Here is a 13,183-nt window from a genome sequence, read left to right as displayed (position 1 = left end):
GTGTGCCCTGCATCCCTGGCATCCCTTGTGTGTGCAGAGTGTGTGCCCTGCATCCCCTGTGTGTGCAGAGCGTGTGCCCTGCATCCCTGGCATCCCTTGTGTGTGCAGAGTGTGTGCCCTGCATCCCCTGTGTGTGCAGAGTGTGTGCCCTGCATCCCCTGTGTGTGCAGAGTGTGTTCCCTGCATCCCCTGCATCCTTCCTGTGTGTGCAGAGAGTGTGCCCTGCATCCCCTGCATCCCCTGCGTGTGTGTGCAGAGCGTGTGCCCTGCATCCCCTGCGTGTGTGTGCAGGGCCCCGGGCAGTCCCAGGCGTGTGCAGGGTCCCTGTGCCCTGTGTGCCCCACGATCCATGTGCAGAGTGTGTTCTCTGTGTGTGTGGCATCTCCTGTGCTGCGTGTACAGGGCTGCTGGGGTATGGGGTTGTAGGGGTATGGGGGTGCAGGCGTGGCCAGCTTTGTGGGTACAGATGTTCAGGCACCGCCATGTGTGGGGGTGTCGGGGTGCTGGGGTACAGGGGGTGCCGGGTTTAGGGGCACGGACATACCGGCTCTGCGTGTGCCTGTCCGTGCTGGGAGCGCGGTGCCGGTGTCGGTGCCAGCCCCGGGGCCGGGCTGGTGGCACCGGTGTCCTGCCGGTCCCCAGGCCGTGCGAGCGCTGATGCAGCGCCAGCCCCGCCAGCCGGGCCCCGCACGGCGCCGGTGTGGGCTCGGTACCGGTCCCGGGCGGCGCCGGTCCCAGTGCCGGTGCCAAGCAGCGCGGGTTCCCGGCAGTCCCGGTGCTGATCCCGGTGTCGGTCCCGGTGCCAGTGCGGGCTCCCGGCAGTCCCGGAGCAGTCCCGGTGTCGGTGCCCGTCCCGCTCGGTGCCATCCCGGTCCCGCCCCCGGCCGAGCGCCGCCCCCCGCCCGCCCTCGCGGGGCTCTCGGGGCTCTCCGGTACCGTGCCCGGTGCGCGGCGCGATGGTCCCGGCGGGGCCGCCCCGCTCCTGCCTGCTGCTGACGGCCGCGCTGCTGCCGCTGCTGCCGGTACCGGCACCGGGAGCGGCCCCGGCTCCCCCCGCGCTCACCGACGCCGAGATCGAGGAGTTCCTGCGGGGCTTCCTCGCTCCCGGCGACGGCGGGGACCGGGACAGGGACCGGGACGGCACCGAGCTGGGCTTCGGCCCCGACCTCAGCACCGGCACCGGTACCGGCACGGGTGAGTGATGGGCACCGGGATCCGCACGGGGCTCCCCGGGCCGGGCCGGCCCCGCCGCGCTCACCCGCCCGGCCGCCGCTCCCTCTCTGTCCCCGCAGGCGCTCCGGGGCCGCTGCCCGAGCCCGGGAAAGCCAGGAAGGGCAAGAAGGAAAAGCCCCCCAAGAAACCCAAGGAGAGACCCCGGGGGCCCAAGAAGGACAAGGACAAGGAGCGGGGCAAGAACAAACCCCCCAAGAAACCCAAGGAGAAGCCGCCCAAAGGCTCTGAAAACCCAGCAAAAGGCTCAGAAAAAAATCCAAAAGGGTCTGAAAAAAACCCAAAAGGGTCTGAAAAAAACCCAAAAGGCTCTGAAAAAGACTCCAAAAGCTCAGAAAAGCCCCCCAAAGGCTCCAAAAAGCCCAAGGAGAAGCCACCCAAGGCCACCAAAGCCTCTGGCAAGAAGCCACCAGTGGCACCGAGCCCCCCCAGTCTCCAGCAGCCCTGGCAGGGCAGGGAGGATGGAGAGATACCCGAGCTCCTGGAGCCTTCGCACAAGGAGGACGAGGAGGATGGAGGTGTCCGAGGTGAGTTTTGGGCGCGCCCATCTTGCCCCTGGGGGGTTGGGTGGGGGTCTCATCCCAGCAGAGTTTCACCCACACCCTGGCAGCACCCCAGAGCTCTGTCCCCGTGGGTTTCCCCTCTGTGCCCCCTCTGTCCCACACTTTCCTTCCCGCTGTGGGGCTGTGGGGCAGGACAGGGCCTGGGGTGGCCGTGCCAGCCCCTCACTCTGTCCCTGTCCCCAGCAGAGCTGGAGGAGCCCCCAGAGGAGCGCTGGGGGCCGGGCCGGGAGGACTGGAGCCCTGAGCCAGGTGAGTGCCCAGCCCCAGGGCCACCCCCTGTGTCCTGGGGACACTCCTGGTGTTGGGACTCCTTCCCTGTCCCCAAATGTCACCTTCTTGCACCCCAATGTCACATCCCAGCTCCCTAGGGAGCTCCTGTAATACAGGCCACCTGCCTGTCCCCAAATGTCACCTTCCTGCACCCCTGTGTCACCTTCCTTTGTCCCAGCACCATCTCTCTGCTCCCAAGTGTCACCCCCTGTGAGCCCCAGGGTCACCTCCCTCCCGTTGTCAGGTGCCACCTCCCTGCTGTCCCCTGCCTCACCCCCGTGTCCCCTCTCTGCAGAGGTCCCCGAGGAGCCGGAGCCCCCAACCCTGGACTACAACGAGCAGCTGGAGCGGGAGGACTACGAGGACTGTAGGGAGCTGGGCTGGCACGGGGGGCACTGGGAGGGCACTGGGGGCACAGGGGGCAATGGGGACACTGGGGGCACTGGGCACGTCCCCCTGCCCCCAGCACACACCAGTGCCACCCTCTGTGTCCCCAGTCGAGTTCATCCGGAGGCAGCAGAAGCCCCCCAAGCCCCCGGGCAGGAGGAGACCCGAGCGGGTGTGGCCCCAGCCCGAGGAGGAGACACGTACGTGGGAGGGGGGGACACGGGGCTGGCACCCCTCGGGGTGACCCTGGGGACAGGCCCCAGCCTTGGGAACCCAGGGTGCCACTGCAGGGAAATGGGGACCCTGTGGAGAGCCCTGCAGGGACATGGGGACCCCATGGGGACCCCTTGCTGCCTCCCCATCCCCAGCACAGCCCCTCTCCCGCCCCAGCAGAGCCCGAGGAGCCCCCCCCGCGCCCCCCCCCCGCAGCCGCTCCCGCCGCCCCCCGTGCCCGGCCCCGTGACCGAGGGCGACTACGGCGAGGGCTTCGAGCCGCCGGACTATGACGACTGTGAGTGAGGACGGGAGGGACGGGGAGCCCCAGCACCCCAAACACCCCAAACACCCCCAACACCCCCATCCCTGCCCCCATCCCTGCCCCCATCCCTGCCCCCCACCCCCACAAGGCTGCCCAGCCCCTCCTGTGCCCCCCAGGGTCCTATGGGCTGCCCCCCCCCACCAAGCCCCGCGAGGAGCACCCGGACAAGGAGGACGGGATGGAGACGGACGAGGAGAAAATCAGAGCCTGTGAGAGGGGTGGAGGGGCTGGGGGGTGGGCAGGGGGGACACGTGTGCCCCAGGGTCGGTGGCAGAGCCACAGGGAGGGTGGCATGTCCCTGGGACTGCTGTCACATCCCTGGGACTGGTGTCACCTCACCAACAGCGAAGCCCAAGAAAGAGGAGGAGGAGGAGGAGCGCTGGGCGGAGGAGAAGGGCCAGGACCGCAAAGGTGGGTGCCAGCCCCATTCCTGTCCCCTCACACCCAAAGGTGGGTGCCAGCCCCCATTCCTGCCCCCTCACACCTGTCCCCATCCCTGCCCCCTCACTGTGCCTTCTCCTTTACCAGGAAAACCCAAAAAACCAGGAGGAAAGAAGTGGGATCCGGATGAGGAGGAATGGGCCCCTCCAGCAGAGAAGAAAAGTGAGTGTCCCCATTGCTGGGGTGACAGGGACACCCTGCTGGGGGGGTGCGCCCCTCACCCCCTGCTGTCCCCAGGGTGTCCCCCAATCGGGCTGGAGTCCCACCGCATCGAGGACGACCAGATCCTGGCCTCGTCCATGCTGCGCCACGGGCTGGGCGCCCAGCGTGGCCGCCTCAACATGCAGGTAAGGAGGGGCACCCCCAGTGCCCGCCCCACGGTGACACCCTTGCCCCAGGGGTCACAGTGACACCCCCCTGCCCACGCCCCCTCGCTGTCCCCAGGCGGGCCCCAACGAGGAGGATTTCTTCGACGGCGCGTGGTGCGCCGAGGACGACAGCCGCGCGCACTGGCTGGAGGTGGACACGCGCCGCATCACGCTCTTCACCGGGGTCATCACCCAGGGCCGCGACTCCCAGATCCAGTACGGCCACCCGGGGCTGCAGCCGGGGATGTGGGAGGGGGCAGCAGTGTGGGGACCCCCGCCCCAACCTGTCCCTGTCCTCCCACAGCGATGACTTTGTCACCAGCTTCTACGTGGGCTTCAGCAACGACAGCCAGCACTGGGTGATGTACAGCAATGGCTACGAGGAGATGGTGGGGACTGTTCTGGGGGGGTGACGGGGCAAACACGGGGAGGGAGCCCCTGGGGTACATCCCTCCCTCCTGGCAGATGTTTTATGGCAACGTGGACAAGGACACGCCGGTGCTGAGTGAGTTCCCCGAGCCCATGGTGGCGCGCTACATCCGCATCTACCCCCAGCGCTGGAACGGGAGCCTCTGCCTGCGCCTCGAGGTCCTGGGCTGTCCCCTCTCGGGTAACAGTCACCCCAAAGCAGCCTGGGGGCCACGGGGGTGGGACCTCTGCAGCCATCCCCCGCTGCTCTGTCCCTGTCCCCCCCACAGCTGTCAGCAGCTACTACAGCCAGCAGAATGAGGTGACCTCCACGGACAACCTGGACTTCCGACACCACTCCTACAAGGACATGAGGCAGGTGGGCAGGGCTAGGGGGCAGGATCCTCTGTAGGGGATGGGACACCCCCGTGGTGGTGGGATCCTCCATGAGGAGTGGGCACATCTTTGGGGCACGGCCTTCTCTGTGCTTGTGGGCACTTCCATGGTGGTGGACATCTTCATAGGGTGGGACCCTCCATGGGCGTGGAATTCTCTGCAGCTCTGGGCTTGTCCCCCCAGCACTGCCCCATGTCTCCCCACCCTGCAGTTGATGAAGGTGGTGAATGAGGAGTGTCCCACCATCACCCGCATCTACAACATCGGCAAGAGCTCACGGGGGCTGAAGATCTACGCCATGGAGATCTCCGACAACCCGGGCGAGCACGAGACAGGTGAGGGAGCTGTGAGGGGCCGGGGCCCCCAGCCGGGGTTCCGGGCGTTTGCTGACCCTGCTGGGCCCTCCAGGTGAGCCTGAGTTCCGCTACACGGCGGGGCTGCACGGCAACGAGGCGCTGGGCCGGGAGCTGCTGCTGCTGCTGATGCAGTTCCTGTGCAAGGAGTACCAGGACGGGAACCCCCGCGTGCGGGGCCTGGTCAGCGACACCCGCATCCACCTGGTGCCCTCCCTCAACCCCGACGGCTACGAGCTGGCCCACGAGGCGGTGAGGGGGCCGTGGGGCAGTGGGGGAGGATGTGGGGTGCTGGCATGGGCTGTGGGGCAGTGGGATGGGATGGCAAAACAGTAGGATACAGCTCCCCCCTCACAGCTCACCAGTGCCTTGGGCTCCAAGCTGGGCACCTGAGCTGTGTCAGGGAAGGGGATGGGAGCAGGAGTAGTGAGATGGGATGTGGGTGGTGGGACACAGCCCCCTGCACTCACCAGTGTCCTGGGCTGCCCACAGGGCTCTGAACTGGGCAACTGGGCACTGGGCCACTGGACAGAAGAAGGCTTTGACCTCTTTGAGAACTTCCCCGACCTGGCGTCGGCGCTGTGGGCAGCCGAGGAGAGGCGGCTGGTGCCCCACCAGTTCCCCAACCACCACATCCCCATCCCGGAGCACTACCTGTCCGAGGATGCGGCGGTGAGTGCGGCACAGGGCACAGGGCTGGGGACGGGGTGGCAGGGGGTGACACCTCATGTCCCATGCCCACCTCACAGGTGGCAGTGGAGACACGGGCTGTGATGGCGTGGATGGACAAGAACCCCTTTGTGCTGGGAGCCAACCTGCAGGGCGGGGAGAAGCTGGTGTCCTTCCCCTTCGACACGGCCCGGCCCAGCCCCCCAACGCCGGCCGCTGCCCCCCGCCCGCTGGACTACGAGGACGAGCGGCCCGAGCTGCAGGAGACCCCCGACCACGCCGTGTTCCGCTGGCTCGCCATCTCCTACGCCTCGGCGCACCTGAGCATGGCCGAGACCTTCCGCGGGGGCTGCCACGCGCAGGACGTCACCGACGCCATGGGCATCGTGCAGGGCGCCAAGTGGTGGCCCCGGGCTGGCAGTGAGTTGGGGACAGGGGCCTGGCTGCCCCCCAACCCGGCCACCGGCAGGGGAGCGAGGGGCTGGGCGGGCGTGTCTGTGCTCTTGCAGGTATGAATGACTTCAGCTACCTGCACACCAACTGCCTGGAGCTCTCCGTTTACCTGGGCTGTGACAAGTTCCCCCACGAGAGCGAGCTGCAGCAGGAGTGGGAGAACAACAAGGAGTCTCTGCTCACCTTCATGGAGCAGGTGTGTAGTGGGACGTGACCACAGCTGCCCCAGCTGTCCCACACAGCTCCACTCATCCTTCTCCCTCACCCAGACCCACCGGGGAATCAAGGGTGTGGTGACAGACCAGCAGGGAGAGCCCATTGCCAACGCCACCATTGTGGTGGGGGGCATCAACCACAACGTCAGGACAGGTAGGTGCCGTGAGGAGCTGGCAGGGCGCTGGCAGCACCGTGCCAACCCCAAATTGCTGGCAGCACTGTGCCACCCCTGAATTGCAGCCAGCGGCGGGGACTACTGGCGCATCCTGAACCCGGGCGAGTACCGCGTGTCAGCGCGGGCCGAGGGCTACAACCCCAGCGTAAAGACCTGCCACGTGCTCTACGACATCGGGGCCACCCAGTGCAACTTCGTGCTGTCGCGCTCCAACTGGAAGCGCATCCGGGAGATCATGGCCATGAACGGGAACCGGCCCATCCGCCGCGTGGTGCCGGGCCGGCCCATGACGCCCCGTGAGCGGATGCGCCTGCGGCTGCGCCTGCGGCACCGCATGCGCCTGCGGGAGCAGCTGCGGCTGCGGCGCCTCAACGCCACCACCACCACCACGGGCAGCCCCACGGGCAGCCCCACGGGCAGCGGCAGCACCGCCCTGCCCTTCCCCTTCAGCAGCACGGCCTACACACCCTGGAGCCAGGAGCCGCCCACGGCCGGCACCTGGGAGATGGACACCGAGACAGAGGTGGTCACCGAGCTGGTGACAGAGACGGAGGGCTGGGAGCTGCACACAGGCACGGCGCAGCCCCTCACCACGGCCGAGACCTACACCATCAACTTCGGGGACTAGGGACACTACAATGACCCCTCTCTGCTTCAAGCCACGGTCGGACGCTTTGGCTTCCAACACCTTCCCTGAGCCCAGGCAGCTGCTCCAGGTGGGCTCCAGCCCCTCACCTTGCTGTTTCCAAGGACTGCAGGCATTGTTGCCAACAGCTGGCTGCTGTCAGGGACATGCTGCCCCATCCCTCGGAGCCGGGCAGTGCCAGCCCACTGCTCGTGTCCCAGTTGGGTGGCAGGGGTGGTACTGCTCTCCTGGGCAGGGCCCATGGAGGTGGGCACGGCCTTTCTCCCCTCCATACAGTTTTTGTTACACAAATAAATCAAGTTATATTGGTATGAACATCTGGTCCCTCCGGTGCTTCCCCAGCTCTGTCGCCCTCCCAGACAACAGAGAACGACAGCGAGTGCCAGGACCCCTTGAGGGGTGGGGGCTTGTGCAGTCTGTGCCCTCCCTGTGGTCAGTGTCCAACTTCCATGTCCCCGTCCTCAGAGTCAGCCCCGAAGCTGGAGAAGGTGATGGGCTGGCAGCTGAGGTCGCGCAGGTTGACGAGGCAGGCAGTCTGCGTGGCACTGAAGTCTGGCACCGTCACCAGCAGCACCCGCTGCCCCTCCTTCCCTGCAAGCACAGGTGGGTGTCAGGCAGAGGAGCCCCCCGCAGCCCCAGGAGGGTCTGGGGGTGCTCTGAGACCCACCTTGGAGCACCTTGGACTGGAAGTGGGGCGCGTTGCCGCAGAAGTAGACGTGAGGGCACTCGGTGAGGATGAACGGGTCGGATTTGTAGAACGGGTAACAGCCTGGGGAAGATCGGAATTATTGGGGGAGCCCCTGGCAAAGCCCTCCCATTCAACAACCCCCCAGCCCTCACCGTACCCAGGGTGTCTGGGGCCGTGGGGCTGATGTGTCCCGCCAGCAGTGTCCACTCCAGGATCTCCAGGTAGTCGTCCATGCTGCTGTACTTGAAGATGTCACTGATGTTCTGTCCCGATGTCCCTAAAAACCTACATTAAGGAGGAAAGAGGGGGAGCTTGAGATGCTGGGCGTGCTGGGACGTGTCCCTCGGCCCCACGGCACTGAGAGCCAGCAGAGCTGGCAGGTTTGCCTACCTGACCCCGTCCAGGCTGGCCTGGTAGGGGTTGGTGACGAGGCGCAGCGTGGCGTAGGCGCTGGCCAGGGGCAGCATGCAGCGGTGCAGGGGCTGCTGCGGCAGCGTGTAGTTGGTGGGGTCGAACTCGCCGGGCATCACGTCCACGGGCACGGAGCTCTGTGGGCAGAGTGGGATCAAAGCCAAGGGGGCTAAGGGCAAAGCCCTGGTGTCACTGCTGCTCCTTTTCCCCAGGACACCCTGCTCGGCTCCACCGAGGATCCCAGGAGAAGGATTTGGAGCTGCCTCCCCATGTAGGGTGCTCAGAGGGAAGCTGGGTGCTGGGGAAGGGAGTTCTGCCACCCTGCACTGCTACCCCGCCTCAGGAACAAGACTCCCTCCCCCAGAGGAACCCGACTTCCTGGCCAGCCCTGAGCACTCACACAGAGCTGCAGCAGGATCTCATCCAGCATCTTCACAGCCTCCACACTTGCAGCCTGCGTCTTCTTGGTCAAGTACTTGGCCTGGGTAAGTAGGCAGACAGTGAAGGACAGCCCTGCACCCCGTCTGCCCCCTCCCCACACCCCAGGCGAGGCTGCAGCCCCCTCCTTGCCGTACCTTGTTGATGGTGTCTCGGCTCTGGGTGTTCTGGCTCAGCAGATTCCCGGCCAGGATGACTCGGGTGATGTGGGCAGCACAGCTTTGCTCACCCTCTGCACCCAGCTGCCCTGTCACCATGTCCACCAGCAGCTGAGTGCTCAGCAGGGCCTCCCCACTCATGCTGCCCAGCCCCAGCCCCGAGGCCAGCAGCACGAACCTGCAGGGAGGGAGAGGCTCAGTGTGCCACACTGCCAAACCGAGGGGCTCAGAGAGCTGGGGCAGGGGGCCCTGACCCCCTGGCAGCGCCCCTGGCACAAGGATGCAGCAGGGACAGTGCCAGCCCCAGTGCTGCTGCTGCTGCTGCCTCACCGGTCGGAGCTGGGCCCGCTCCAGGGCAGCAGCGGCGGCAGGTCAGCCAGGCAGTGATCCTCCACCAGGAACTTGCCATCCTCTTCCTCACGGCCATACACAGCCACGATGGTCCCTGCGGCACAGCAGGCAGGCACTCAGCCCCAGGCAGCCCCTGCAGAGCCACCGGAGCCACGCCGTCCCTCACCTGTCACCAGCCTCTGCACATCAATGGCTCCCTCCAGCTTGATCCTCTGCAGCTCGTCCTCCAGCATCAGCTCGTCACAGGGCTGGATGTACTTGGGCAGGGGGGGCTGAGGCACCAGGTTGTGCTGCGAGGGCACAGGGACAGCTCTGGGGGCCTCAGCAAGGACCAGCAGCCTCAGGGACCCTCCCCAACCCCAGCCCCTCACCACCAGTACAGCGAGCACCCCAGCTGGGGGAGCTGGAACCCCCCGGATGGGCTGGTTTCACTCACTGAGATAGAGTGGTGGCAAGTGGGCAGGGGGACAGATGGACAAGGGGTGGGTTTAGACTGGATATGGGGAAGGAATGTGAGGGTGGTGAGGCCCTGGCACAGGCTGCCCAGGGCAGCTGTAGCTGCCCCTGAATCCCTGGAAGTGTTCAAGGCCAGGTTGGACAGGGCTTGGAGCAACCCGGGCCAGTGGAAGCTATCCACATATGTTGGCACCAAGGTGGCATCCAGGGCCAGGCCAGTTCTCTGGCTACCAGGAGCACAGGGAAGCCACGGTGAGCTCTCAGGTGTGCTGGCACAGCCGCCTGAGCTGTGTGGAGGAGGAGGGGGTGAGCCCATTACCTCCTCGCTGATCTCCTGCAGGATGGAGGGTTGCAGCTGCATGGCCTTGAAGAGCGTCCCCACCACGCAGCACTTCTCTCCCTCCTGCAGCTCCGAGAGCCTCCGCAGGGCAATGTCCTCCCCTGTGGAGACACGGGGGTCAGCTCAGTGGCCCCGGGGTGCAGGCAAGCAGGGGCAGGGCTGGCGGCAGCAGCTGCAGGGTCCCGGTGCTGGGGAGTGCTGGGGAATGTTGGGAGCCTCCTGCCTTTCCTCTCCTCTCCTCGAGGCACGGCGCCCAGCAGACATGTGTGGGCCAGATGGGGCCGAGGAGCATTCCAGAGCCTGTGAGCCTGCAGGCATTTCCTCTGTGCTGGGGGGAGAGCTCAGTCACCGTGCTGTGCTCAGCTCCCACCAACAGCTCAGGGCCCCAGGAAGGTGCACCCTGGGCATGGGGGCTGCTGCTCCTGCTCTCCACCCAGGAGGTGACCCAAACAGATCACTCAGCGCCCCCAAACCTGACCCCTGCCAGGGCCAGATCCTCTGGCCCAGATCCCCGCTGGAATTCAGGATCCCCATCACTGCCAGAGAAGGTCCTGGCACGCTGACAGGGCCCTGGGCAGGGCAGGGATCCACAGGGGATGCAGGCTGGGAGAGGAGCAAAATCTCCCTCACCACAAGGTGAGACCAAAACTGGGCACACAGAGGTGCTCCAGCTCCATGCAGTGTGTGTCTTCCCATGCAGGATGTGGCTGTGGGACTGTCATTCCCCATTTATCCCAGCCTGTGAAGTCCATCCTGAGCCTGAGGCCCTGGAGAAGAGCAAGGAACTTGCTCCTGGTCTCCCCTCCCAAAACAACGCTGCCTGCCCCAGCTCCTCGTCCTATCTGGGTGACGTTTCTCCTCCCCAGAACCCCACTTTGCTCATCATGCGCTGCTGAACGTGACTCCTGTCCCAGGGAGAGCACCCCGCTGCCATCCCTGGCACCCCGCACTGGAAACAAGGCTTCCCGAGCCCAAGAATGCAAACACTCTGAGTCAGAACAAAAACAATCCCGGTGAAGTTTCTTATTTTTGGCTCAAGGTCCCCAAAATGTGTGTTTGGGGGGAGGGGGCTGTGCTCTCCAGATTTCTGCCTGCAGGCGCTTCCTGCTGGGAGACAAAACCCCAAAATCTGGTCCCATCCCAGGGCTCGGGGAGGTGGAGCTTTACAAACCACCGGGTTCTGTCACACTAGGCAGAGCCCAACCAAGGAGGGACATCGGCAGTGGGACCAGCACTGGCTCTGCCTCCACACAGCCCACGGGGCTGGGGAGAGCACGAGAGCCGTGCTGGCCCAAAAGCTCCCACTGAAGGGGTTTTTGCCCATAGAAGGGCAAAGCTGAAGGAAATTCGATCTCAGGCCAGGGAGGGGGGGCAGAGCCCCAGCAGTGTTGCTTCATCCCGCGGATGGAAACTCTGAGCGAGGGTCCCACCCGCAGAACCACAACCCCCCAGGACAGGAAACAGCCCCCCCCGCACAAACAGCACCCCTCACCCCCCCTGCACCCCACTTCCTGGCCTGGGCCCCCAGCCCCACCCTGACAAACCTCACGCTCAGCTCCTGCTCCCCAAAGCGTATGGGGGGGACGTGACAATCGTGGTCTCCCTGCCCTGGGGCAGTTTTCTTCCCTTCCCTAAGGCAGTGCTTTCCCTGAGCAGTGTTTCCCCAGGGCAGTGCCTTTCCCCGGGGCAGTATTTTCTCCTGGGCAATGTTTTCCCTGGGGCAGTGCTTCTTCCAGGGCAGTGTTTTTCTCAGCGTTCCCCCGCTCCCCCGGGCAGTGCCTTTCCCCAGGGCAGTGTGTTCCCCCGGGCAGTGTGTTCCCCAGGGCAGTGCCTTTCCCCCGGGCAGTGTGTTCCCCAGGGCAGTGCCTTTCCCCCGGGCAGTGTGTTCCCCAGGGCAGTGCCTTTCCCCCGGGCAGTGTGTTCCCCAGGGCAGTGTGTTCCTCAGGGCAGTGTGCTCCCCCGGGCAGTGTGTTCCCCCGGGCAATGCCTTTCCCCAGGGCAGTGTGCTCCCCCGGGCAGTGTGTTCCCCAGGGCAGTGCCTTTCCCCAGGGCATTGTGTTCCCCAGGGCAGTGCCTTTCCCCCGGGCAGTGTGTTCCCCAGGGCAGTGCCTTTCCCCAGGGCAGTGTGCTCCCCCGGGCAGTGTGTTCCCCCGGGCAGTGTCCCCCTCTCCCCCGGGGCAGCGCGTTCCCGTTCCCGTTCCCCGCTGCTCACCCCAGCGGCCGCGGGCGCGGCGCTCCAGGCAGGGCCGCATGCCGGCCAGGCGCACGGCGTACACGTGCGCGTACTGCCGGCAGAAGCTGCGCTCGCCCAGCCGGAACGGCTGCGACAGGTCCGAGTAGGCCGCCACGGGCACCCGGGGAAAGGTGGGGGGCTCGCCCGAAGGGGGGGCCAGCAGCCCCTGCGCCGTGGGGGCGGCCCGCTCCGAGAACATCCTCGGGGTGCAGCCACGGGTCTGCAAAACAAACCGGGGAACTGAGGGTCAGGGTCCGGCCCGGCCACCACTGTCACCCCAGGGAACAACAGGCCCCCCGAAAATGATCCTTCCACCCCCAAAATACAAACCGCGCCCGGGTCTGACCCTCCCTGTGCACGTTGCAGCGCTCGGCCCCCCTCTCCTCCCACCCAGGGCATCCCCAAACTCATCCTGGCCCCGCTCTCCTCTCCACCCAGGGCACCCCCGGACCCATCCTGGTGACCGCACCTTCCTCTCCCACGATGTCCCCCCGAGCAGGACGCCTGAAGCCCCCACAGAGCGCACTCGGCCACCGGATCCCCGCAGGCCCCTCTCCCAAAGGGACCCAGGCCCTGCACAGCCTCCTGGCCGTGCCCAGCAAACACAGTCCCTGTGGCACGATCCCCCTCCCCGCGGCACCGGGAGCCCCCAGACCCGCAGCCCCCCTCAGGCTGCGGCCCTCACAGGACCCCCCCCAGCCGGGTCTCCCTCGCTCCCAGTCGGGCACAGCCGCTCGGCCGCGGCCCGGGGCTCCCGCCGGTGAGGGGTCCGAGGCCGATCCGTACCGGAGGGGGGTCCAGATGCCGGTCCGTGCGGGGTCAGGGGTCAGGGGCCGGTCCGTGCGGGGTCAGGGGTCGCAGGCCGAGGGTCGCCGCCGGTACCGGGGCCCGCCATGGGGGCGGGGCCGCGGCGGGAAAAGGCGCGAGGCCGCAAACACGGAAGCGGTGCGGCGCGCAGGGAAGTGACGTCAGAGCCGCCGCGGGAACGGCGGCGG

At 66.5% G+C, this 13,183-nt stretch overlaps 2 protein-coding genes across 2 annotated transcripts; one reads left to right on the top strand and one right to left on the bottom strand.

Annotated features, from left to right (window-relative positions):
* The first annotated feature begins 955 nt into the window (after positions 1-955).
* AEBP1 (AE binding protein 1) lies at positions 956-7,428 on the top strand. The gene is given in 22 exon segments (XM_059490806.1): positions 956-1,194; positions 1,293-1,757; positions 1,977-2,042; positions 2,359-2,430; positions 2,561-2,650; positions 2,844-2,866; positions 2,868-2,961; positions 3,105-3,197; positions 3,334-3,399; positions 3,517-3,591; positions 3,667-3,776; positions 3,874-4,013; positions 4,102-4,186; positions 4,263-4,407; positions 4,496-4,584; positions 4,813-4,936; positions 5,010-5,206; positions 5,447-5,626; positions 5,704-6,043; positions 6,133-6,272; positions 6,346-6,445; positions 6,533-7,428. Coding segments are annotated over 22 exon segments (3,495 nt in total). The 5' UTR covers position 956; the 3' UTR covers positions 7,096-7,428.
* Positions 7,390-13,133, bottom strand: POLD2 (DNA polymerase delta 2, accessory subunit). The gene is made up of 11 exons (XM_059490807.1): positions 12,975-13,133; positions 12,168-12,408; positions 9,935-10,056; positions 9,326-9,449; positions 9,139-9,253; positions 8,788-8,986; positions 8,613-8,693; positions 8,192-8,349; positions 7,959-8,086; positions 7,781-7,882; positions 7,390-7,704 (listed from the first exon to the last, which is right to left on the bottom strand). The coding sequence occupies exons 2-11, from the start codon at positions 12,385-12,387 to the stop codon at positions 7,547-7,549; spliced, it is 1,407 nt and encodes a 468-aa protein (XP_059346790.1). The 5' UTR covers positions 12,388-12,408; positions 12,975-13,133; the 3' UTR covers positions 7,390-7,546.
* Between the last annotated feature and the right edge of the window lie 50 nt (positions 13,134-13,183).

The sequence above is a fragment of the Ammospiza nelsoni genome, chromosome 30 (assembly GCF_027579445.1).
Source record: "Ammospiza nelsoni isolate bAmmNel1 chromosome 30, bAmmNel1.pri, whole genome shotgun sequence".
Taxonomy (NCBI): domain Eukaryota; kingdom Metazoa; phylum Chordata; class Aves; order Passeriformes; family Passerellidae; genus Ammospiza; species Ammospiza nelsoni.
This window is presented reverse-complemented; position numbering and strand designations above follow the sequence as displayed.